A 24176-nucleotide genomic window follows, 5' to 3' on the forward strand; every position below is an offset into this window, starting at 1 on the left:
CAGAAGATTTAAAGTCCATTAGGGACCTCGAGATGTAGCCATTAGTTACTTGGGAAGAGCTTGGATACTGCAACGATGGGTACTGAGATGCAGTATGCTGCTCTATTGAGTCCTGCTCTCCATGTGCCCCTCCTCCTTGTTTGCTATTAATACTTTGCTCTTCTCACCAATGGATGTCAAAACACTTTACAGAAGCAAGTCAGAATATCAGCCCCATTTTACAGATGGGTGATGTGACTACCCTAAGGTCCCCCAGCGAGTCTGGAATAGATTCAGGTCTCCAGATTCACTGTCTAGAGCCCACTCCAATGGGTGTATTAGACCATGACAAGGTGGCAATGAGCTACCAATGCAATGTGGCCATGAAAAAGGCAAGTGTGGTCCGAGGATGCATCCGGTGAGGTATTTCCAGTAGAAATAGGGACGTATTAATGCCATTGTAAGAGACACTGGTGAGATCTCATCTGGAATACTGGCTACAGTTCTGGTCACCCATGTTCAAGAAAGATGAATTCAAACTAGAACAGGCGCAGAAGAGGGCTACTAAATTGGTCAGAGGAATGGAGAGCTTATCTTATGAGAGGAGACTAAGAGCTGGGCTTGTTTAGCCTAGCAAAGCAGAGGCTCAGAGGGGATCTGATTGTTCTCCATAAATACATTGGAGGTACATGCCAGGGAAGCAGAAAAGCTACTGAAGCTAAAGGACGGTGTCGGCACAAGAACAAATGGGGCTCAAGTGGCCATGAGTAAATTTATGCTGGAAATTAGAGGCAGGTTTCTAACCATCAGAGGAGAGAGGCTCTGGCACAGCTTCCCACTAGGAGCAGTGGGGGCAACATACCGGACTGGTTTTAAGGTGAAGCAGGCTATGTTTATGAAGGGGATTATTTGATGGGGTGGTCTGGGATAGCAGGAGACTGGACTTGATGATCCAAGAGGCCCCTTCCAGTCCTATGTTCGTATGATTCTAGTAGGTGAGGTAATATCTTTTATTGGCCCAAGTTCTGTTGGCAGAGATGTGTTTTGGAGCTCCACAGAGCTCTTCTTCAGGTCAAACAAAAGCTTACCAGCAGAAGTTGGTCCAATAAAAGCTATTCCCTCACCCACCTGGTGTGTGTCACATCCTGGGACCAACACGTCTGGAGCAACACTACGAACAAAATGACTAATTGTCACTCCTTATTTCATGCTCTGTGTGTGTGTTCTTCAGATTCCTTTCATCCAGTACTCCAGTTCATTTGTTCATTCGCTTTACAGTTTAATTGTGTTTACTTTATATTTTATGTGCTATCCACATTCTCTCTAGTTAAATGTTTCCTTGAGTCAAGATTATAGGTTTGCTTTTAAAGAACCAAAGAAATTTATATGACGTGACTAAACAAAGACAGAGGATGGCGGTGCCCGAAAGAGCGCAGGAATCCTTCGCAGGCTTGTTGCTAACCCCAATAATTCTTGACATTGCAACTGTGTAGCACTTCTCACCTTCAAAACGCTTTCCAGCCCACAAGCAATTAATTGCTTCCTACCCCTGGAAAGCAGGTGATATGCTAATCCTACAGCTGGGGAAATTCGACAAAACAATGAAGTTATGAGTGCGTCTTCTTCAATAAATTGGCCTGACTCTGCTCTTGTTTAGACCAGTGTCACTCCAATGAAGTCAGTGGAGTTGCTCATGATTTTCACCAGTGGCAGCACCAGTATAGTCACCTGCAGCCACAGGTATTTGTGTGTGGTGGGGGTCCATCTCGGGTGCTGATTTTTCTCTTGGTTACTCTTTTTCTTCCTTTGTGAAGGGTTTCCAATGAGGTGAGAGCTGGTGAAGGGACCAGATGGACCACCCTGGAGACCAAAGTGTTCCGTTTACCCACAGCTGTGCAGACACTGCAAAGGTGCTAACTGCCCCTACAGGATGCTTCTGTGCTGCTCCAGGGCCCAGCCCTAGGTGTCAGACCCCCGATACAGCCAGCCCTCGACTTATCTGCAGAGATGGCCGGCTGCTGCCAATTGTGCTTGTGGGAAATGGGGGCAAAATTGAGACCCAGCAAACTCATTTCACGTAGACCACTGAACGGCCATGCTGGACATTCTGAGCTGCAGCCCAGTTTTCAGTCCTATTTATTGGTGTGTGAGGATCTGGTTAGGACAGCCCCAGAGTGCATGGATCTCAAACCTGCTATAGTGCAGCAGAGCTGGATGCTATTTTTATGTTCTTGTCTTTCGGGAACTGCTCTTATCCCATCCAGTGGAGGAAGCATTGGGCTGGGAACAAACCAGGCTGGGACAATAAGAACCCAACTCTACTGGATCTTTTTGGGGGATGGGAAAGGGGACATTTGAGACAGCTCCATGAACTCAGTTTTCTTAGGAAGGTGGAATCCCGTGGAAAGGTTTGTGCCTGGTGGCGTCTCCAGCCTCTGTGAGAGGAGGGGACATTTTGCAAGCTGAACCTTGCTCTTGAGAGCCTTCCATCCCAGGTGGGCATGGGTAACAGGTATGTTGTGCAAAGCAGCTGAATGTGTAGAGGTTCGGTTGAACCCAGTGTCCTCGGCGGTGAGGTTCAGCGATCACTGGTTATTGTGTAGCACAATGACTTACAAAATAAACCTCACACGTCCCTCAATCTTTTTTGATGCCATTCTTCATTTCGAAGCATTTTTTGCCATGGCTGTAGATTAGTAGGTGCAGTGTGTGGGTGGTTGGGATTACAGAGGAAGACTCTGGTCTAGTGACCAAAGCATGGAGCTGGAAGGCAAGGATCCGGGTTCTGTCCCTAGATCTCCCACTGACTTGGGGCTAGTCACTTGACTTCTATGCCTTACTTTCCCTGTCTGTAAAATGGGGACACTCCTGCTGACCTACCGTTGAGGATGGGCTGAGGCAGAATTAGGGTTTGGTTAGCACAGTGAGTTCCTAGCAAAGAAATGTGGCAGAAAAGTGCCAATGTTCTATATTGTTTTAAGATCGCCTCACCCTGGTGAGCGTTTTAGGTGGATGATACACCCTGGTGCTCAGGGTGCACTCAACCCAGCTGCAAAGACTCCCTCCAGCTGTGTGGTTTCACTGGGCAATGAGACAGATGGGCAGTGACATTATGGGTAATTAGAGCACACCCTTTTGGGTGGGGTCCAGAGGCACACAGCTGAATGCCCGGTGAGTTTAATCAGCTGAGATTAAACTCACTGGCAGTGAACCCCTGCCCCTCCAGAAATGCACTTCCTGTCCATGGTGGCTAGCTGTAACATCAACCAGAAGGCCCAAGTCTGAACTTCCTCTCTGAACTTTTTCATTGCCAAATGCCCATGTGTTGATCCCCAAATGGCCTGTGAAAATGGTTTGGGTCTATCAGAAACCTGCCTGCCAAGCAAGATTCTATCCTTTCCTGCCAGCTTGCATAGTGGGCTGCTGGGAAACCAGCGCTTCCTGGGTCCACAGCTCCAGGGCAGCCTAGCCTTGTGGGCAGTGCCAGGCTGGAGACCCCAGAACTTCCTAGAGTCCAGAGCTGCAGGGCAGCCCTGCCATGCCAGGGTTTCCAGGCTTACTGCCTGAAAGCCCCGGCTCTAATCAGGATTGGCTCCCAGATCTGCAACAGGGAGCCTGGGGACTCTCAGGACTTTCAGACTCCCTGCCCTAGAGTTGCAGACCCCAGGAGCTCCAGCAGCTGCTGACTGAAATTTCTTGTCAGGTTCACAGCCCTAGTGAAACCGACAAGACTGTCAGTCAGGGGCTGCCCTGGTCCTGGGGAGCAGGTCTCGTTCGGGGTCGGTATTTCCGAAACAATTTGATTTTTTTGAGATTTGTGGTTCATGGGAAATTTTGAAAAAAATAGTTTAATGCCAAAGTGTGGAATGAAAGCAATCAAAATATTGACGTTTCGCAGGAACCAGAAATCCTTTGTTTTGGGCAGCTCCGCGGTGGAGTATCACATTGCTCAGCAGTGCCCCCTCCAGTTGATATGTTGATTGGCGTTTATGGGCTATGAAGAGAGTCATGTCTGGGCAGGAAAGAAGGTAGGCATGCACCATGTTGACCTGCAAAGTGGCCTCGCAGCACGGTGTAGGAGGTGTGGTGGCACAGGGGTAAGGCTGTAGCCTTTGATACTGGAGGGCGTGGGTTCCAATTCTGGTGCTCCTGTGGAGCAGCGTGGCCTTTTATCGGACCTAGATGGCTACAGTGTTTCCCTTTTGGCCTTGGAATCCGGGTAGGTAAGGAGTGGGGAGAGTGAGACGGAGATAATTGCTGGCGTTAAACTCCTGTCCAAGGTGGGCGTGAAGAGGGAATCTTCCTCCAGGGCATATTTATCAGAAGAGACTGTCTGGAGCTGTTCTCTGGAGCATTAAGCAGGTATTATTATCTGCTAGGATGGAGGAGGTATATCCTGCACTCTCAATCCCCTGCAGTTGGTAAGGTCACCTTTGGTCCTTTGTTACTTCTCAGGTGACTTTATCGATGGCCTAGGGAGCCCTGTTGGTGGTCAGATAGTGAAAGGCTCAAGAGTTTGCTCATGGGAGGTGACTGTTGCAGATGGGCCCAGGCTGGAAGGGACTGCAAGTTACCCCTCTCTGGTAGCTCTTCTCTGCCACTGGTGGGGCCTCAGGCATTGGCACGCTTCGGTCCTGTCTCTTCTCTACACACAATAGCTTGGTTTCCTGAGGCTAGCAATACTGGAGTGTCATTTCACCTGTTGGGTTTAGTGCGTGGGTGCTGGCTGATGGTGGCCTGTGAAATACAGGAGGTCAGACAAGATAATCTAGTGATCACTTCTGGTCTTAAACGCTGCGATTCTTGAACACAGGGCAAAGAGCCAGGCCCTGCCCCAGGAAGATTATGATTGAAGTACAAGGCAGGAGAGAATGGCTGGATACAGCCAGACAGGGGAGAACAAAGAAACAATGAGGGAATATTGGTGACAGGCAATGGTCAACTTTGGACAGGCAAACCCCAACTGATTGGGTCCTGGCAAGTGAAGTATCCTCTTCCCTGCATATGGTGGTTCTAGATCCGGGATAAGGCACATTGCCAGGGCAATGCAGGGATAAACAGAAGAACAAAGCCTCTCTAAGCCTGTCCTTTTGGCACCTGTTCCCCAGCACTTACATTCACTTAGCGAAGGAATGAATCCCAGGGCGTGTTACGGCTCTGAGGAGCCGCATGGTTATGAAATTAATTTGTTCCGTCCTGTAATGATTCGTGGCGTATCCCAGCAACTCAGGAAGGGAATTGCTCTTAACGAGCTGTGTCTCTTCCTCCCCCCCCCCCCAGCCCCCCTGGAATAAAGGTGGCTTTAGATTAGTTTTGTTTGACTTTCGCTGGCCAAGATGGTGACCGCTGAGTGAGGGTGGGGAGGGGAGTGAAATGAGGATTGTGTGGCAAAGTAAACATTGACCTTAGAGTGGTCAAGCAGTGGTGAGAGCTTAATCACTGGCTCCCGGTGCCCTGGAAGAGTTTTAGACTGCTCAGGAACGTGAGAACACTCTGAGGTTTGTCTGGCCAATGACTAAAGAGCAGCAAGATGGATGCGTGGAGCCAGGGTCATTTTGGAAGAATGTCCTGGCCCAGTTTGCTGGCACCCTCCCCTGCTTCTCCAGAGGGGTGTCTGCCTCTGCGGAGATCCGTGGCAGCCTAAAGATTTCAAGGAAACATGACTTAATTATGGAATCATTCAGGAACCCAAGTAATAAACCAAGTGACTGAGCTGTTGAAAATCACTCAGCGTGCAGACACCTGCTCTGAAAGAAGTAAACATGCTGTAGATGGATGGGGAAGGCCTGCTCATTATATTTCCTTAATTAACCACAAAGAGATAATTAGGAAGGTGGTTTCAAACCTTTCCACTGAGATCTTTCACCCTGGTGCAGTCACCCGATGTGTCACAAGGCGGCTTGTGGAGCAGACGTATTTGGGAGCTCAGACTGCTGTGAGTGCAGAAGTCTTTAGAAAACACACAGCACCAGCCAAGCCTCTTTCCAAGTGGATGGCTGGATCAAAGGAATCTGGTTCTTTCCAAGTACGTGGCATCCACCATGATGTATGTTGCTTTAATACCTGTCTGATCTGCTTGGCCTCTTGGTGATGCGTCAGCATTGCAGCGGTCTACTTGGTTCCAGGAGTTGCAAAGCACATCTGGTGCGTGGTGCAGACCCAGCGGCTGTCAGTCTGGGTGGTTGCTGTCTCTCACTTTACGTGTGTGTGTGTGTGTGTGTGTGTGTGTGTGTGTGTGTGTGTGTGTGTGTGCGCAGAATTATTTTTTTAAAATGTGAATTGAAAATGAAGGTGGCTTATCACTATGCGTACCCCATCTTGCAAAGTTAGGGCAAGGAAAAGTATTCGCGTCTAATTAATTTTGATAACAACATGGATAGAACTCTTCAATGGGGAAAACTTTCTCTGTGCAGTCTGAACTTATGACGCTTCATGTTTTTAACTCAGAACCTAATAAATAATCTATGTTTAGTTGTACTATGCATCAGGGATTCCATGGGAAGTGAAGTACAGTTATTAGTCTTTATCTGCAATACCCTATGGAATAATATGCAGCTGCATAAATATAATGCTATGTGAATATGGATTAGAAGTGCATATGTATAGTTAGGTTTTTTTAGTACTGTGAAAGTGCTTAACAATTGACCTACAGCATTTCATGGCATATAATGTTTGTGAACTATACCTGGAAACAGAAGCTCATATGTAAGACATCTGAAGTCCTATTTCTGTAACATAATACATTTTGTTCATATGGAACAAAATATATTTTTTCAAACAGAAATTTCAATGGTTTTGATTTTTTTCTTACTGAAGGGCATGTATAATTTAAACACCGATCTGTAATCTCTCTGCATAGAAATCTTCCAGTGTCTCATTTGCAACAGTGACTTATGCTCCTAATTCACTGAGACACTTTTGAATCCCTGAGTGTGTGACCAGATGATATATATGATATATATATATGCTAGCATCACTGTTACACAGGCCACACTAATGCAGGTGCTTCTATGGCACTGAATATCTGTAGGCAGGACTTTCAGTGCCAGGCAGCGTGGAGGGGAAGGGATGTGTGCAGGGTGACCAGATATTCTGCCTGGCAGGTACGACTCAAAGCGTCTTCCTCTTCCCACTCTAGGTGACCAGCAGTGGCCGCGATGAGAGCAATAGCCACCGGGTGGCGCCTCCCCTGCTGATAAAAATGATCAACAAGTCCCGTAAGTCCTTGTCGCTTTGCGTTCTTTCCCTGAGACGGGTTTGCAGGGTCACGGGTGATTCATGTACAGAGTGGTGTTTAAAACTAATACCGACTAGTAGTGCCATGGAGACCCCCAAACTGGGGAAGGGACAAGGTGGGTATCAGAAACCAAGGCAAGGATGGCTTGGCCCAACGGTCAGAGCCAAGGATCAGAGCCAGAATCAGGAGTCAAGAGCAGGATTGGAACAAGGCAGGAGTAGGACTGGGCACCAGGCTGGAGCCAGAGCAGGGCTGGAGCAGGCTGAGGCCTGTGGAGTCTGTCCCCACTGTCGGGCAAGGGAGAGTTCCAAGCCATGAAGTGAGCTGGGCAAACGGAGCAGCTCTGTCTCCTGAGCGGTTTATATACCTGCCCTGAGAGTCACCAGACCAGCTCCTGGCTCCTGGATTGGCTGGAGCCTCGCACAGGAGTGACACATCCCCACGTATGGTTGAACCAGGCTCTAGTTCAGGGATAACTCATCACCTTCCCAGTGGGGTCAGGGGCTTGATCTCATTCTGTCCTTCGCGGTGGCTCTGGAGGATCAGCCAGTGTGTGGAGGGTTGTGCACACTGTGATGAGGTGGCACAAAGAAGGGGTCAGAAGGATTGAGGGAGCTTTTTGTCTTCTCCAGGAGGGTGGGGGGAGAGGGAGGATAGCTCCATCAATGGCTATTAGCCAGGATAGTCGGGGTGTAGCCCCATGCTCTGGGTGTCCCTAAACCTCTGACTGGCAGATGCAGGGACTGGACAACAGAGGATGGATCACTTGATGATTACCTGTTCTGTTAATTCCCCCTGGGGCATCTGGCATTGGCCATCGTTGGAAGACAGGACACTGGGCTAGATGGACCTTTGGTCTGACCCAGTATGGCCGTTCTTATGTTCTCATGATATGTACAGTTGTCACTGTATCTGGTCTGGCCGTCTTTTCCCACCTCCCTCCTCCTTAGGCTGGGCTAATATGTGTGTATGGGGGGGGGGGTAGGGAGTTGGAGAAGGGGAAATCAACCCCCCCGCCCCATGAATCTACAGCCCATATGAGACTGGACTAGGATGTAGTTCCCAGAGGTCCCTGTTGGAGCTTCTACTCCCTGTACTTGGTACCTACATGTTATAGTGATGGGCAAATATAAACAAGTAAGTTGGGCAGGTGGAAGGTAATGGGGGAATACTGTGAATCCTTCCATCTTAGGTGGACACCAGCTGTTACTTGGGCAGCGGGAAGAGACGTGAGGAGACTGTTGTGGCTGGCCGGTGGCAGGCAGGGTACGCTGAGCCAGGGAAGGGGTTGTGGCAGGCTGGGGCAAGGTGCATCAGCCGGGATCAGCTTGTGATTGGTTAGGTGACTCTGGATGAGTGAACGCAAGGGCTAAGCAAGGCAGGCAGATAAGGTCTAGTCTGGTTGTAAAGACCAATAAAGCTAGATTAAACAGCCCAGCCTGTGGTGCACATATCACTAGCCGCACCTGGATATAAGAGTCTGGGCCAGCTAAGGAGCTTGGCAGATGGCTCTGACTCACTACGTGTGAGCAGGAGCTGCTGAGCAGGAAGTGTCTGTTCCACAGAAATAATAAATTTATCTCAGATGCAAATTTCTTTGGCTGAGGTTATTCCGTGGCGCCCTCCAGGACTTCAGTGCTGTGTGGGACCAGTGCTCGTGACTCAAATAGCCACACTTAATCAGCTGCTTCAACTTTCATAACCCAGGGGTGTGCTCCTGTCCCCAGCCTTACCTGGTCAGGTGTGCCATTTTTGGGACTCCCTGCTGATGGGTGCTAACGGCCTCTGCGCTTCATCATTATACCAATGAGCACAGCTTCCTCTCTGTCATCTTCTTGTGTGACACACACCTCTCCAGTATGTTTCTCATGCTGGATGCTGCTTGGGTAGACATTTCCTTTTGCATCATGTGCCACTGCAAACTCTGGGCTCCATGCTGTTGTTCCCCTTTAGCTGTTTTCTGTGCATTTGGCTTCTTTTTCTTCTCCTATTGCACCAACCCAAGTCTGCTCTCTGGTCTGACAACCAGTCACCCAGTCAGAGTAATTTGCATTGAAGTTATCTCAGTAGCCTGATGAATTATAACAGTTTTCTCTAACGTAAGCGCTGATGCTCTTAATAACAGTTCCATATCTTTGACCTGTATTCTAGCTACAGGTTGACCTCAAATCATGGAGGAGTTCGGTCTCCTAAATTGCAGGATTGGACCTTCAGTCTCCCATCAGTCACTGATGGAGCAGACACGTTGGTTTCTGTATTGCTGCATCTTGCGCTGAAATACGGACTTGTCAAACTTTATTTTTCTCTGAGTGATCCAATATGCATCGGACTTTGCCATTATAAATTTTGCTTTTACACACACCCAGCGAACAAGCACTTTGAGCCTGAATGACTTTTATTCTAGTTTGAGAAATCTCAAAACAAAAAGAAACTAAAGGTAAAATCTCTATATGAGAGAGAGAGAGAGAGCGCAGCATGTGCCACCCTCTGTAACGTGCTGCATGAACCGTGCATCACACAATGACAACTGCTCCCTGCAGAAGGGCAGGCTCCTTAGATGTTTAACGGTGCCAGCAGAAGGAGGGCGGTGCTGAGTTGATGGGCTGAGCTGCTGGTTGGCCAGACCCACTGGAACCAAAAGTTCAAATCCCAGTAGCATCACCTCAGGCAATTCCCCATTGTGGGGAGAAAAATTCTGCTAATAGAGAGCTCTTTAATCTAGCAGACATAACAAGATCTGTTGTGGGCTGTGAGCTGAAACGAGATAAATCCAGGCTAGAAATTAGATGCAAACTTTTAAGTGGAAAGCAATTAACCCTTGGAGCAACTTATCTAGGGTTGTGGTGGGTTTGCCATAATACTGAAGTCTTTAGACGAAGATTGGATGTCTTTTTCTAAAATCCTGCTCCGGCTCAACCACTAGAACTGGGTTTGATGCAATAATGAGGGAGAGAAATTTCTGGCCTGTGTTGTGCAGCAGGAGGATCATAATGGTCCCTTCTGGCCTTAAAAAAATCTACGAAATGAAAGAAAGGGTCAGTTGCATTCTCCATACAGGCACAGCAAGAAAATGGAACAGCCGCTGCTCTGGAGAAAGCAGGGTTAATGAGAAACCACTGCCAGAGGGCCAAATTCCCTGCTAGTGTAAATGGGCAAAACTCCACTGAAGTCAGCGAAGAAGAGAAGTTGATCCAGAAATTGCATCTCCTCTTCCTTTGGAATGTGTCTGCATTTTCTTCACATATTCATTTTTGGGAAGGGTTAGTTAGGACTGGCGTGAATCTGGCCCTGTAAGTTCCAATGGTTTACTTTGGACCTGGCATTATACCATAGGCACCAGGGGTGGGAGGGAAGGAGGAGAACTGATCTGCACACCACTAAAGCATTTGACAAACTGCCCCATGAAACCTTATTCAAAAAATGAATTCAAATTGGCTTTGACACAGGGCTTCGCCTGTGAATTGAGATCCGGCTAAAAGGTTGTAAACCAAGGTCCATGTATTGAGCTGATGGGAGGTCTGCATGTTGTGCGGTGACAGCTCCATGGTCCTAGCATTATAGCATGTTCTTTGTCTCTCATAGGATGGAAGATGATCTTAGGGCTGGCGTTCTTTCTGGTGATGGCGTGGTACTATATATCCCGCGAAGAAAGGTACATACATCTGTGAGTGTCTTTTTTAAAGTCTTAGTGGGGGCAAGTCCCTTTTCTCTTCTGCCCTTTCCTGATGGTTTTGGGCTGCCCCGCTCTGAGACTAAGACACGGTGCGTGGAAGGGACACGCTCTCGATCTCAGGAACCGTGTGGAGCTGGAGGCGGGGATAGCTAAATGACACCGCTTCTGGCCAGATAAGAGGGAGGCCTATCTAGTCTGGATCGGCTGGTGAGATTCACCTCCTCAGTTCATCCTACAGGATAAACACGATTATAATGCAGCCGCACAACAGGTGAAGGACGCCTGTAAGTGCTGTCTTGTTGTGATGACATTGCATAACAATGCATTGGGGGTTCCCCCGCCCAAGCCTATCATGATTTTTGGGGGACAGCTCAGTGCTTGTCCAAGGTGAATTTGGGATGAGCCTGCAAAATCTGGGCCGTAGATCACGGTGAGTGAGCGTCTAAGCCTTGTCTTCACTAAGAGGTGCATTCTTACCACGTTAGCTAATACTTGGTAACTTACGTGAGGTAAAATCCCGGAGAAGGCTGTTTGTAGTTTTAAATGCGTGTTTGCAGGCCGAGTTAGACGATGGGGTTAGTTCACAGGATATAAGAATGCACCTTTTCCTCTACTTGACGACGCACCTGAAGGGTTAAAAGAGAAGTGCAGAGGATAAGCAGTCGAAAAAAGATGTTAGGCAGTTTTCTTTGGTGCTTGTGCCTAGAGCTGAAGATGCGAGTGACGTCTCTGGTCTCTGCATGCTGCTCTCTCTCTAGGGTGGGCTTAAGAGCCTAGTATTTGAGCATATAGCAGTCAGTCGAGAGAGGGATGCTTTTACCGACTTTGAGATTCCCTCAGGCTCTGCCATGACTCCTCTGCAATAAGCTCTGCTAGTGGCACATGGCCTGGAGGTGACATGGGACCCAAGCCCTCAGTTACTGTCTGGCAGTGACATGCTCTGCTCTCACTTGGACTTGCGCCTGCTCGCCGGACGTGGAAAGGACGGCTCGTCATGCGAGTGGGGCCCAGGCTGGGGAAATCACCATCTCTGCTGTTTGCCTTACAGTTTTTCTTTCCCCGTGCAAGATGTCCGAACGACGTGTCCCCGAGGAGAGATGGAAAAGAAAGCCACGCTGCTCATAGGAAAGTGAGTAACTGTCCCAAGCAGGAGCTGGGCCTTTGCAGGGCTGCTCTTTGCTCCCAGGGGACGGGTGGCATGTGGGAGCTGGGGGAGGATTGGCACTGCAGGCTCTGGGGGTGAGGGAAAGGGCAGAGAATAGACTGTGAAGTCAGCTGAAGATGCCAGTTCAGTTCAGGTTTGCACGTCCCTCTGGCTAATCGGGCTCTGTGTTCCTTGCAGTTACACACGGGATCATCCAATGTTTTTACACCTAAATGATTACTTTTGGGTGAAGAACCGGTCGCCGTATGAGTTGCCATATGGGACTAAAGGAAGCGGTAAGCAAACCTGCAGCACCAATCCCTGGGGTTTGGTTAACTGCAGCATGGCACACAAGAAAGGAAATATATTCTCCTTTGCACCTGCTTTTTCTGTCTCTCCTGCCGCCTCCTATTTCTTACTTGCAATCTAGCCAATGTGGCTTGATCTGCTCTCTCCTGTGGCCTCTTGGCTCTGCCCTGGACTTGCTTATGGTTTGCATGGCCCTTCCGTGGGCATGTTGCGAATAACTTCTCATCAGCTGACCCCTGTTTTCAGTTAGGGAATTACCCACAAACAGATGAATTATAGAATCATAGAATATCAGGGTTGGAAGGGACCTCAGGAGGTCATCTAGTCCAACCCCCGGCTCAAAGCAGGACTAATCCCCAATTTATTTATTTTTTTGCCCCAGATCCCTAAATGGCCCCCTCAAGGATTGAACTCACAACCCTGGGTTTAGCAAGCCAATGCTTAAACCACTGAGCTATTCCTCCCTTTTTATTTAGAAAGGGGCAAGTGCACATGCAACATACTAGGTTTATGTAATCTAGGGTATCAGCCTGTTGGAAGTGTTACTCTGCTCCCCTTTTCAAAGTCTTAGAATCAAAGTCTTAGAATCATAGAAATCATAGAATTCTTACAAAGGTGTTTACGGTTGCTTGACCAGGTTGTGAGAAAAACTTTCAGCTAGTCGGGCGTTCACAAATGGTTAGCAACAACTTGTTGCCCATGATGCGTGATTGGTTGTCAGTCACATGATACTGTTTCTGATCCCTAACTGCATGACTGAGTCTTTTTTTAAAAAGGAGAATAAAGACTATTTTATCTAGATTAAAAACAGTAAAAAGATGCCTATCCCAAGCTGTAGGAGCCTTAACATCGTTCATAACACAGCAAAGTCTGGCAACGCTGAAGTAATAGTGATTGCTTTTGGTCGTGTATACCCCATTGGTTCCTGTGTGTATGTGTCCCTCTCTGTGCAAAAGCCACAGCAGATGTGGGTCTCTTTTATTCCCTAGCTACTGCTGCTGGGAGATGGCAGCAGTCCTCTCCCTCCCACTCTTCCTGGCTTTTGGCAGCTGGTGGGCTCCCCTCCAGCAGGGACAGATAGGGTCATAGAAACACGGGGCTGGAAGGGACCTCGAGAGGTCATCAAGTCCAGCCCCCTGTGTTGTGACAGAACCAAGTAAAGCTACACCATCCCTGACAGGGGTTTGTTGAACCTGGTTTTAAAAACCTTCAATGACAGGGATTCCACAACCTTCTTTGGATGTCTATCCCAGAGCCTAACTGGCCTTAGAGTTAGAAAGATTTTCCTATTATCTAACCTAAATCTCCCTTGCGGCAGATTGAGCCCATTACTACTTTTTCCATGTCCACTGAAGGTAGGACAACAATTGATCACCGTCTTCTTTGTAACAGCTGTTAACATGGTTGAACTCTGTTATCAGGTCCCCTCTCAGTCTTCTTTTCTCAAGACCAAACATGCCCAGATTTTTAGCTTTTCCTCATCGGTCAGGTTTTCTAATCCTTTAATCATACTTTTTGTTCTCCTCTGGACTCTCTCCAGTTTGTCCACTTCACTCCTAGTGTGGCACCCGGATTTGGACTTAGCATTGCAGCTGAGGCCTCACCAGTGCCGACTAGAGTGAGACAGTTACCTTCTGTGTCTTACGTACAACACTTCTGTTAACACACCCCAGAATGTTGTTAGCCTTTTTTTGCAACTGCATCACATTGTTGACTCGTATTCAGTTTGTGATCCACTATACCCCTTTTCAGCAGTACGATCACCTAGCCAGTTATTTCCCATTTTTGTAGTTGTGCATTTGATTTTTCCTTCCCAAGTGAAGTACTTTGCACTTGTCTGCACTGAATTTCATCCTGTTGAATTCAGACCAGTTCTCCAATTTGTCAGGGTCGTTTTGAATTCTAATCCTGTTCTCCAAAGTGCTTGCAACCCCTCCCAGCTTGGTGTCATCTGCAAATTTTATAAGCATACTCTCTACTCCATTAGCCAAGTCATTAAAAGAATAATACCAGACCCAGGACTGACCCCTGCGGGACCCTGCTAGATACACCCTCCCAGCTGGACAGTGAACCATGGATAACAACTCTCTGAGTACCGTCTTGCAACCAGTTGTGCACCCACCTTACAGTAATTTCATCTAGACCACATTTCCCTAGTTTGCTTATGAGAATGTCATGTGGGACTGTGTCAAAAGCCTTACTAAAATCAAGATCTATCACATCTACTGCTTCCCCCATTCATTAGGCCAGAAACTCTTTCAAAGAAGGAAATCAAGTTGGTTTGGCATGATTTGTTCTTGACAGATCCATGCTGGCTATTCCTTATTATCCTCTTATCCTCTAGGTGCTTACAAATTGATTGTTTAATAATTTGTTCCAGTATTTTTCAGATATTGAAGTTAGTCTGTCCGGTCTGTGGTTCCCCATGTTCTCCTGGTTCCCCTTTTTAAAAATAGGAACTATGTTTATCCTTCTCCAGCCTTCTGGGACTCACCCATCCTCCATGGATTCTTGAAGATAATTACTAATGGTTCCAAGATTGCTTCAGCTCATTCCTTAAGTACCGAGGACGAATTTCATCAGTCCCTGCTGACTTGGATACACCTAACTTATCGAAATAGTCCTTAACCTGTTCTTTCCCTATTTTGGCTTGCGTTCCTTCCCTCTTGTGAATATAAATTGTTTTGAGTGTCTAGTCACTATTAACCTTTTTAGTGAAGACTGAAGCAAAATGGGCATTCAACACCTCCGCCTTCTTCATGTCATCAGTTATTAGCTCTCCTTCCCTGCCAAGTAGAGGACCTATGCTTGCCGCTGTCTTTCTTTTGCTCCTAATGTATTTAAAGAACCTCTTCTTATTGCCTTTCATGTCCCTGGCTAGGTAATACTCATTTTGTGCCTTAGCCTTTCTGATTTTGTCCCTGCATGCCTGTGCTGTTCTTTTGCACTTTTCCTTAGCAATTTGGCCATGTTTCCTCTTTTTGTAGGATTCTTTTCTGATTTTCAGGTCATCAAAGGGCTCCTGATGGAGCCATATTGGTCTCTTCCCATTATAGTTTGCAGTTGTGCATTCAATATTGTCCCCTTGAGAACCTGCCAGCTCTCCTGAACATCTACCCAAGTCCTCAGTCCTGGAAGGAGCAGTTCACTTCGGGGGTTTGGATGGCAGGGAGGGATCCAATGGTGGAGATGCGTGAGACTTCATGTTCACTGACAGATGGTGGCCGGTTGCTCCCAGCTCCTCCTTGCCCGCCCGCCCCATGGGTGTTGACGTGTGTGGTGAACTCCATTCAGCGGAGAGGTGTATAGGTGCTGAGGGAAGCTCTGGGCAGCGCTATGTGTTAATAGTGGGTAGGAGATCTGCTGGTGCAGATGCAGTCTCCAGAGGAGCCTGCGAGAGTCGTCTGTTGTTACTGTCATTATTTATTTGTAGCACTTAGGAGCCCCAGTCACGGCCTAACACCCCGTTCTGCCGGGTACTGTGCAAACTGCCCCAAAACACGTACAATCTAAGTCTAAGACAAGAAACAACAGATGGATGCAGACAGACAAGGGTGCCCAAGGAAGCAGGGTTCTGCACCGAGTGCATTTGGGAGCAGCCCTGGGGCTGGGGAGTGCTGACACAGGGAGGACAGGTTAACAGGACAGCTGCTGAGGAAGGCTGTACCCAGTCTTGCTCAGTGCTCCTGCTTCGAGGCACCTAAGTGCATGTTGTTTATTCCAACCATTGCCTGATCAATAAGTACGTGGCCGCCTCTGTCTCCGCCGCCAGCCCCAGGGGTTGTTAAGTTACTACATGCTTTCCTTCCTGCGACACGGCTCGTTCTCTGTCTCGCGTGGCTGCCACAGCCTCTAGGAGGACGCTCCGGCATGGATGTGCTGCAGGGTCCGTCCACTGGGAAAGACCTGGGCAGAGCTCAGAGCATCTTTGCTACTTGCACTGACCCCTCTCTCTACCTGACCTCCCCAGCCCGGCCAGTCAGCGCATGGCAGAGGGGCCTGGGTTTGGAAGGTGGCCAGGCCTAATTGCCTTTGGCCAGAGGGAGGATGGGGGTGGAGCCTTTGATGGTGGGAAAGGGGATGATCCCAGGGAAACAGCCCTTCAAGAGAAGAATTCCCTCTCTGGTTTCCATGTGGTGCTTGGGGGTAGCCTGGGGTCTTGTGCCTGACATGGGGATCTCATGGCTTCTGGGGAGGACTGACCTCACTAACTGCCCTCTTGCATTCCTTTGCAGAAGACATTCTCCTCCGGGTGTTAGCGATCACCAGCTACTCGGTGCCCGAAAGCATCCAAAGGTAATTTCAGAGCATCTAACGTTTCCTCCCAGCGCATCTGATTCCACGTGCTGCCATTGTCAGGTGAATGATCGTCACAGAGCTGTGGAAGGGGCTGGACTGAGCGCTCTGGAGACTCAAGTCCATCTATCCACCAGTCAAGTGCAGGGCTAGCTCCCCTCTGCCCCCCGTGTGTTGTGTAATACCAGTGTGCCCTTATGATGGGTTCAGGCCCCACAGCCCATCCGGCCCTTGGCTTCTCTGCTGGGCCAGTTAGAGCCATCTGTGAGGCGTGGGATTTGGCAAGGGCCTTGAGTTTTCAGAGTCACTTCATGTAGGTCACTGGGGTTCAGGTGGCATTTGGAGCCATTCAGTCACTGCCAGCCCGTATCCATGCTGGATGAGAAGATCCCTAGCAAAGGTTTTAATGAACCAAAAATTGGGTTTAAACCCAGCAGAGCCCCCTCTCCGAGTGAACACAGGAAGCTCTTGGCCTGAATGCCAAGGAGGCTGAAGTCCATTTATATTGGCCTATGTGTGTCTCGTTCTCCTTCTTGGTCCCCTCGTGGATGTTGATAAATCATCTGACCAGGCTCTGGATCAAGATGAAGAGATAATGGAGTCTTCTTCCCCATCAGCTGGGGTCGGGTTGTCATGCAAACATCCACCAACTGTGTCTGTCTGAGGCAGCCCGAAGGTCCACATGTTTACCATCTTCTTGGGTACAATCCATCTCTTCCTCCTCTTTCCTGGGAGTCTCTTTCCTACCACCCTCTCTCCCCCTGCCATCGTCATCAGGTTCTTTTCATTCATCCTAAATTGACCGCCAGTCCCCAACCCTCTGGAGGACAGCTCAGGTGCTGGCTGCCCGAAAATCCAGCAGCCAGGTGTGTGAACTCCTACCCTAGGACTGAGATGTCCTCCCATCCGTAGTTCCTGGCGGAGAAGCATACAAGTCGCTCTCACCTCTCCTTAGAACCGTCTCCCCACCGTCTTGCCGTAGATCGGTGGACCGCCAGCACATGGCACTGGTGTTGCCACTGCCCGACGCCGGGCTTCATTTAACCCGTGGAGGGGGGTTTGAAGTCGGAGTTTTCCATCTCCTACGTAGGCTGCCCTGCCCACCTGAAGAGCTGCCCTTGCCCTGAGCTGCGCCCTTTCACAACCACCTCTGGCGCGTGAATGCACGTGCTGGGGTGTTTGACTGTCAGAGACCCTGGCCTTCTGTGTGTGTTAGGAGCACATCGCCAAACCCCACCAGTGACCTCTTGATCACTATCATCCCCGAACTGCCCCATTCTCCTTCCCTTGGTGTGTATGTGGGGCTTTGCCCAGATGTCTCCCCCATCTGTAGCCCTGCCCCATCTCTCCTCCCCTCCCTGGCATTGTCCCGCAGCCGCCCACTCTCCTGCTGCTTCCTCTCCCCTTGTAAACTGTGAGAAGAGAGAGAGGGAGGGGTGGACAGAGTCTGTTTCTCCATGTGGCTCAGCCCCCCTGCCTTGCCAGTCCGTGGGTCTCTGCTGACGCCCCTCAGTCCTGCCCCGCAGCCCCCCTGCTGTTCCAGTCCTTGGGCCCCTTGTGAACCGAGGTGGCCAAACTGCATGCCAGGCTGATGGGCAGATTTCTGATGTGCACAAGGGATTTGGTTGGATGAGCCACCCCACCCCCCGCCCCCAGTGTGCTGCCTTCCTGCAGCCAGTGGCAGGATTGGATTTCCCAGCCCCTGGCAGACTTGCGGTCTGTAACTCAGCCCCGTGTTGACAGACGTGCTCCAGGACATGATGTCATGGTGCTGCAGCCCCAGTCAGCGGCCTGGCGGTTTGTTTGCACTAAAATGGAGTAAATTGCTGGACTCTCTCTGGGGACATACGGCAAAACGAGCCGTTGATTTTTGGCAGGCGGGTAACGAGTTGCAGTGTCAGTTTGCTGTGCCCGTGATTCTGTCTGACAGCCGAGCACTGGCGCTCTCTCATTCTGGTCTGTCTGCTTGTCTGAGCTAGTCAAGCACGGACCATGCGAGGCGTGGGTCAGAAATACAGGGCGAGTGACCCCCCCCTTCCTACAACCACAGCAGATTTGGGGTACCGTTGTAGCAGAGCAAAGGAACAGGATCCACTGATCCAGCCCACCTAGAATCAGGAACGAGAACCAGATCTCAGGAGGCCCAACAAAACTCCCATGCAGGGCTGAACAATGTAACCAGACCCTTCCTCGTGTGGCTGTTGTCTCCAGTAGCTGGGCTGTACGGGCATAGGCTGCTGTCCCTAGGACAGAAGGAAAAACCAAACCTGGGGTCAAGCCAGGGCTTATGGAACATGCTGCAGAGGCCGTCGCTGGGCCAGTTAAAGGCCTGTCCCTGATGCAATAAAACACTAACGCCTAGCTCGTCTCTTCCGTAGATCTCCATGAGCTCCACAAAGGAGGTCAGTATCATTAGCATCATTGTGCAGACAGGGAAACTGAGGCACAGAGAGACGTGACTTGCCCAAGGAGCTGAGTTGGGAATAGAACCAAGGATCCCTGCGACCCAGTGGGGTGTTGGAGTCGCTAGGCCACACTGCCGGCTTTGAGCAGCAGCAGCCACCTCCCTGTCGCACCCTGGCGAGCTGGAGCGTGAGGCTGTTCACGCAATACAGGGCTGTTTGTGGTTCGCTAGGGGAGGTGCAGTGTGCTGACAGGCTCAGCCCCTGTGTTTGCCTGCCTTTCAGTGCACTATCTATAGGCTCTGGGCTGAAATCCGGCCTCTTGGCGTTTGCCTCTAGCAGCTCTCCAGGAAGCTGGAGGCAGCAGTGGAAGGGGAGAGACTGGCCCGGACAAGCTGCTGCCACGGAGTCCTCTCTCTGAAGTGGCTTAAATTGGTGGAAGAATTGGGTTGACTGGGTGAAGCAGCTTCCAGTTGCCTGGAGATCTTTCTGACCGTGGTCCAATTGCAGGGCTGGCTTATCACATGGATGCTCCATTCCACCCCAGCTTCTGGCACCAGCAGGTTTCTCTTCTTCATCAGGCAGCTGGGCACTTTATTTTCACCTGCCATAACTGTCGGAATGGTGCCTGAGGCCTGCGGAAGGATGCTGCCTCTGCACTTCTGGAGTATCACCCGTCTGACAGGCTCGAGACCTTCTTTGGACCCCACAACCTCCCTGTGCTGCTGGGGTGGCATCCCCAGCTCACACATGAGAAAACTGGGGCACAGAGAGATGGAGACTTACCCAGGATCACACACAGAGTCTGTGTCACAGTAGGGAACAGAATCCAGATCTCCTGAATCCCAGCCCAGTGCCTTTCCTGCTGAACAATATGTAACCCATGCTAAGAGTGTAGTTCACCTAAGAGGATAAGAGTCTACTTCTGTGCCAATTTAGAGGAGTTACTCCTGTAGCTCAAGCGGTAAGGGCTCTTGCTTTTAGTGATGAAGGTCTCAAATTCAATCCCTGCTGTCCACTGAGCAGGGGGCTTATTATATGCACCTGCCACCTTATTTGGGTGTTAACATGTGTTGTTTGCAGTCTAATGTGCTGATAAAGGGTATCTCTTGTCTCTGGGTCTCCAATTGGAATCTAGCTGTGTTGGTAGTGACTGGGGCCCCATTGCTATTCAGGGGTCTGTGTGAAATGAGTAATAGTAATAGGATGAAATTTAATAGTGAAAAGTGCAAGCTCATGCATTTAGGGATTAATAACAAGAATTTTGGTTATAAATTGGGGACACATCAGTTGGAAGTAATAGAGGAGGAGAAGGACCTCGGAGTATTGGTTGATCACAGGATGACTATGAGCCGCCAATGTGATATGGCGGTTAAAAAAGCTAATGTGGTCTTGGGATGCATCAGGCGCGGTATTTCCAGTAAAGATAAGGAGGTGTTAGTACCGTTATACAAGGCACTGGTGAGACCTCATCTGGAATATTGTGTGCAGTTCTGGTCTCCCATGTTTAAGAAGGATGAATTCAAACTGGAACAGGTACAGAGAAGGGCTACTAGGATGACCCAAGGAATGGAAAACCTGTCTTATGAAAGGAGACTCAAAGAGCTTGGCTTGTTTAGCCTAACCAAAAGAAGGCTGAAGGGAGATATGATTGTTCTTTATAGATATATCAGAGGGATAAATATCAGGGAGGGAGAGGAATTATTTAAGCTTAGTACCAATGTGGACACAAGAACAAATGGATATAAACTGGACACTAGGAAGTTTAGACTTGAAATTAGATGAAGGTTTCTAACCATCAGAGGAGTGAAGTTATGGAATAGCCTTCCAAGGGGAGCAGTGGGGGCAAAAGACATATCTGGCTTCAAGACTAAGCTTGATAAGTTTATGGAGGGGATGGTATGATGGGATAGCCTAATTTTGGCAATTAATTGATCTTTGATTATTAGCAGGTAAATTTGCCCAATGGTCTGAGATGGGATGTTAGATGGGGTGGGATCTGAGTTACTACAGAGAATTCTTTCCTGGGTGCTGGCTGGTGAGTCTTGCCCACATGCTTAGCTGATTGCCATATTTGGGGTCGGAAAGGAATTTTCCTCCAGGGCAGATTGGCAGAGGCCCTGAAGGTTTTTCACCTTCCTCTGCAGCGTGGGGCACGGGTCACTTGCTGGAGGATTCTTTGCACCTTGAGGTCTTTAAACTACAATTTGAGGACTTCAATAACTCAGACATAGGTTGGGGGTTTGTTACAGGAGTGGGTGGGTGAGATTCTGTGGCCTGCGTTGTGCAGGAGGTCAGACTAGATGATCATAATGGTCCCTTCTGACCTTAAAGTCTATGAGTCTATAAATGGGTTTGAGATTTCAGTTTGGTTCCTAGTGAGTGGGAGGGGGCAAGTGTCTACATCAGAGAAATGGCCCTACTGACTAGGCCAAGGGAAAGCAGCAATGGGAATTCACACCTGCATTTCCCCTGGAATCCACTGGTAAAAATGCAGTGCTTTCAGATTCATAGATCTCAAAGCAGAAGGGTCCATTACCATCTTGTCTGACCTCCTGCATCGCAAAGCCATTACGTGCAAAACTGCACCCCCTGGGGCAGCAGGAAGCTCAACCCTAGAGGGCGCCAAGGAGTCGAGGCTGTTTTTGTTGCTTCTAAAAATGTGTAAAGAACTAAATTGTTCAATGTAAAGGGGGAGAGAATCCCCCGGAGATGAAAAGAACGGTGAGAGCGTTTGGTTGAGATTGTTTGTTTTCTTTTGCAGCATGAAGTGCCGACGATGTGCAGTGGTGGGGAACGGACACCGGCTCCGAAACAGCTCCATGGGGGAAGCAATCAACAAATACGACGTGGTGATCAGGTAAGGCACTATGGAGATTCAGTACAGTGAGGGTTGGTCTTCCTCCCCCCAAGGACCCATCACATCAGTTTGGACACAGCGGAGAATGTTCACAGATACCTGGGGACCGGCTGAGATGAACACTCCGGGATCCATGGTACGTTAATGGGATGGAGGAAAACGGAATGCATTCTTTTCGTGTTGAGGGACCAGAATTGATGCGGCATGTGAGCCTCGTATCGTTCCCTTTTCCTTTGACTTAGCTTTGGAGTGCATGAAAGGAGGCAGAGCCACGGAGCGGGGCTAGCACAGACGAGAGCTGGCCAAGACAGAATTGCTGGTGAACAGGAAATCCTGAACAGAAACATGGAAATGTGGCCCAGGAGTCTGAGAGCTCTGGGGTCCCTGGCCCTGGAGCTACCCTTTGAGCTGTAGAGCCTGGAAATCCGGGGTCCCTGGGAAGCTCATATGGGGAAGCCTGTTCCAGGACCTCCAGGCTATCAGCTTGATGGCAGTGACCCTGAGAGACCCCAGGATTTCCAGACTCCAGGCTGCGGATCTAGGAGCCAAGCTTGAGTTAGAGTCAGGGCTTTCAAGAGTGCCAGGTTCTTGGCATCACAGCAGAGAGCTTGGAAGTCCAGAGAGCCCGCATGGTCCTGGCTCCATGACAGGCAGCCCAGAAGCCCTGACATAGCAGGGCTGCCTTTGAGACTCTTGGGTCCCTGGGGCAGCCCACGTAGTGGGGATGCTTTGGGCTTTCCTGGAGCTGGAATTGCCAGCACCAGCGAGAAGCAGGTGCTCAGACTCCTTAGGCCAGTTCCTCAGCTCTGATTTGAACGGAAATGCACAGATTTACACAAGGGATGTGGGAGATACAGGTAGGACTAACCTGGAAATTCTAGTCTAATCAGGCCCTTCTACCACTCTCGTCACTGTAGTGTGTGAGCACCTTGCAGCAGGGTGGATTTGATTTAAATCACTAGTCAGGAAGACTCGATTTAATCATGGTTTTCTACATAAAAGTGCATTCTTGTTGGTTGTTATAACCCAGTAGTTCTCAAACTTTTGTACTGGTGACCCCTTTCACATAGGAAGCCTCTGAGTGCGACCCCCCCCTTATAAATTAAAAACACTTTTTTATATATTTAACACCATTATAAATGCTGGAGGCAAAGTGGGGTTTGGGGTGGAGACTGACAGCTCTTGACCCCCCCATGTAATACGCTCACAACCCCCTGAGCGTTCCTGACCCCCAGTTTGAGAACCCCTGTTATAACCTTAATACATATTCTTCACAACTCAGAGTTAGATGTAGGTTTCATTTTTAGAAGGGACACACTATACATTTTTAGACAGGGATTTATTTTGAAAACTTTTCAGATTAGTTTTGCAGCTATATCAGAAAATGAATGATTGTCTGGTGATTTCATTTACCAAAGGTAATTGAAGCAGATATTTATGATGTCATTGGGAGGTGAACTATCTCCAATTCAACAGGTTAATCATTAATATTTGGAGGATTTTCTTGCCAGGCTGTATTAGGAGGAGAACATCACCAGACAGCCATTTAAACTGTTTTATTTAACTAAAACAACAACGTTAAGTATTCTGGATTTTTTTTCTTCAACAACAAACATATAATATTTTAACAAAAAAGCATATGTCCCTCGCTTCTCACATTTATCTCCAGGCTTCTTCTCCTTGTCCAGATCTATTCCGCCCCCAACAATCTTCTATTCATTGAACTTTGCACTTTTAGAGAGAGGTAAGGGATTGACTCTGTGTACACAAATTTGCAGAGGGACAATAGAGTTGAGGTCTGTTATTTCTCACCTCTATATATTATTTATTTAAAAACATTTTTGCTGTTAACAAGCATGTTACCTCTGGAGACACAAATCCACAGTTTGAGAACTGCAAAACTAAGCATCTCTGATAGTGCTCAGTCTGGAAGATACCGAGTCCCATTCGGTAGATAGAAAAATTAACGCAAATAATCTATACAGAAGCCTGTGGAACCCCATAAAATTGGGTCCCTAATCCATGAACTATTGGAACTCATTTATAAAACTTTTCTTAAACATTACATGAATATATTGTCTCATACTATAGAATTAGAATTTATAATCCCTATTCCACGATTAGATATCTTTGAGCTATAATGTATCTTAATTAAAACTATCTTTAGATAGGTTTTTTCCTCAAAAAGCATTTTATCAAAAAATTCTGATTTAAATAAAAAAAATCAGATTTTTTTTTTAAATCATTGATTTTTATCCACCCTGCCTTGCAGTTAT

General features: G+C 48.5%; 1 protein-coding gene across 2 annotated transcripts in view; it reads left to right on the forward strand.

Moving 5' to 3' along the window:
- Positions 1-24176, forward strand: part of ST3GAL4 (ST3 beta-galactoside alpha-2,3-sialyltransferase 4) — a 145194-nt gene that overhangs the window by 115275 nt on the left and 5743 nt on the right. The window contains exons 4-9 of one of the 2 annotated variants that reach the window (XM_065416960.1): positions 7118-7196; positions 10799-10880; positions 11938-12018; positions 12232-12329; positions 16578-16638; positions 21805-21900. In XM_065416960.1, the coding sequence (XP_065273032.1) occupies positions 7181-7196; positions 10799-10880; positions 11938-12018; positions 12232-12329; positions 16578-16638; positions 21805-21900 (434 nt within the window). In that variant the 5' untranslated portion in view covers positions 7118-7180. The remainder of the gene's footprint in view (positions 1-7117; positions 7197-10798; positions 10881-11937; positions 12019-12231; positions 12330-16577; positions 16639-21804; positions 21901-24176) is intronic. The other variant, XM_065416961.1, reaches the window with a different exon arrangement.

Source organism: Emys orbicularis, chromosome 15 (assembly GCF_028017835.1).
Source record: "Emys orbicularis isolate rEmyOrb1 chromosome 15, rEmyOrb1.hap1, whole genome shotgun sequence".
NCBI classification, from domain to species: Eukaryota; Metazoa; Chordata; order Testudines; family Emydidae; genus Emys; species Emys orbicularis.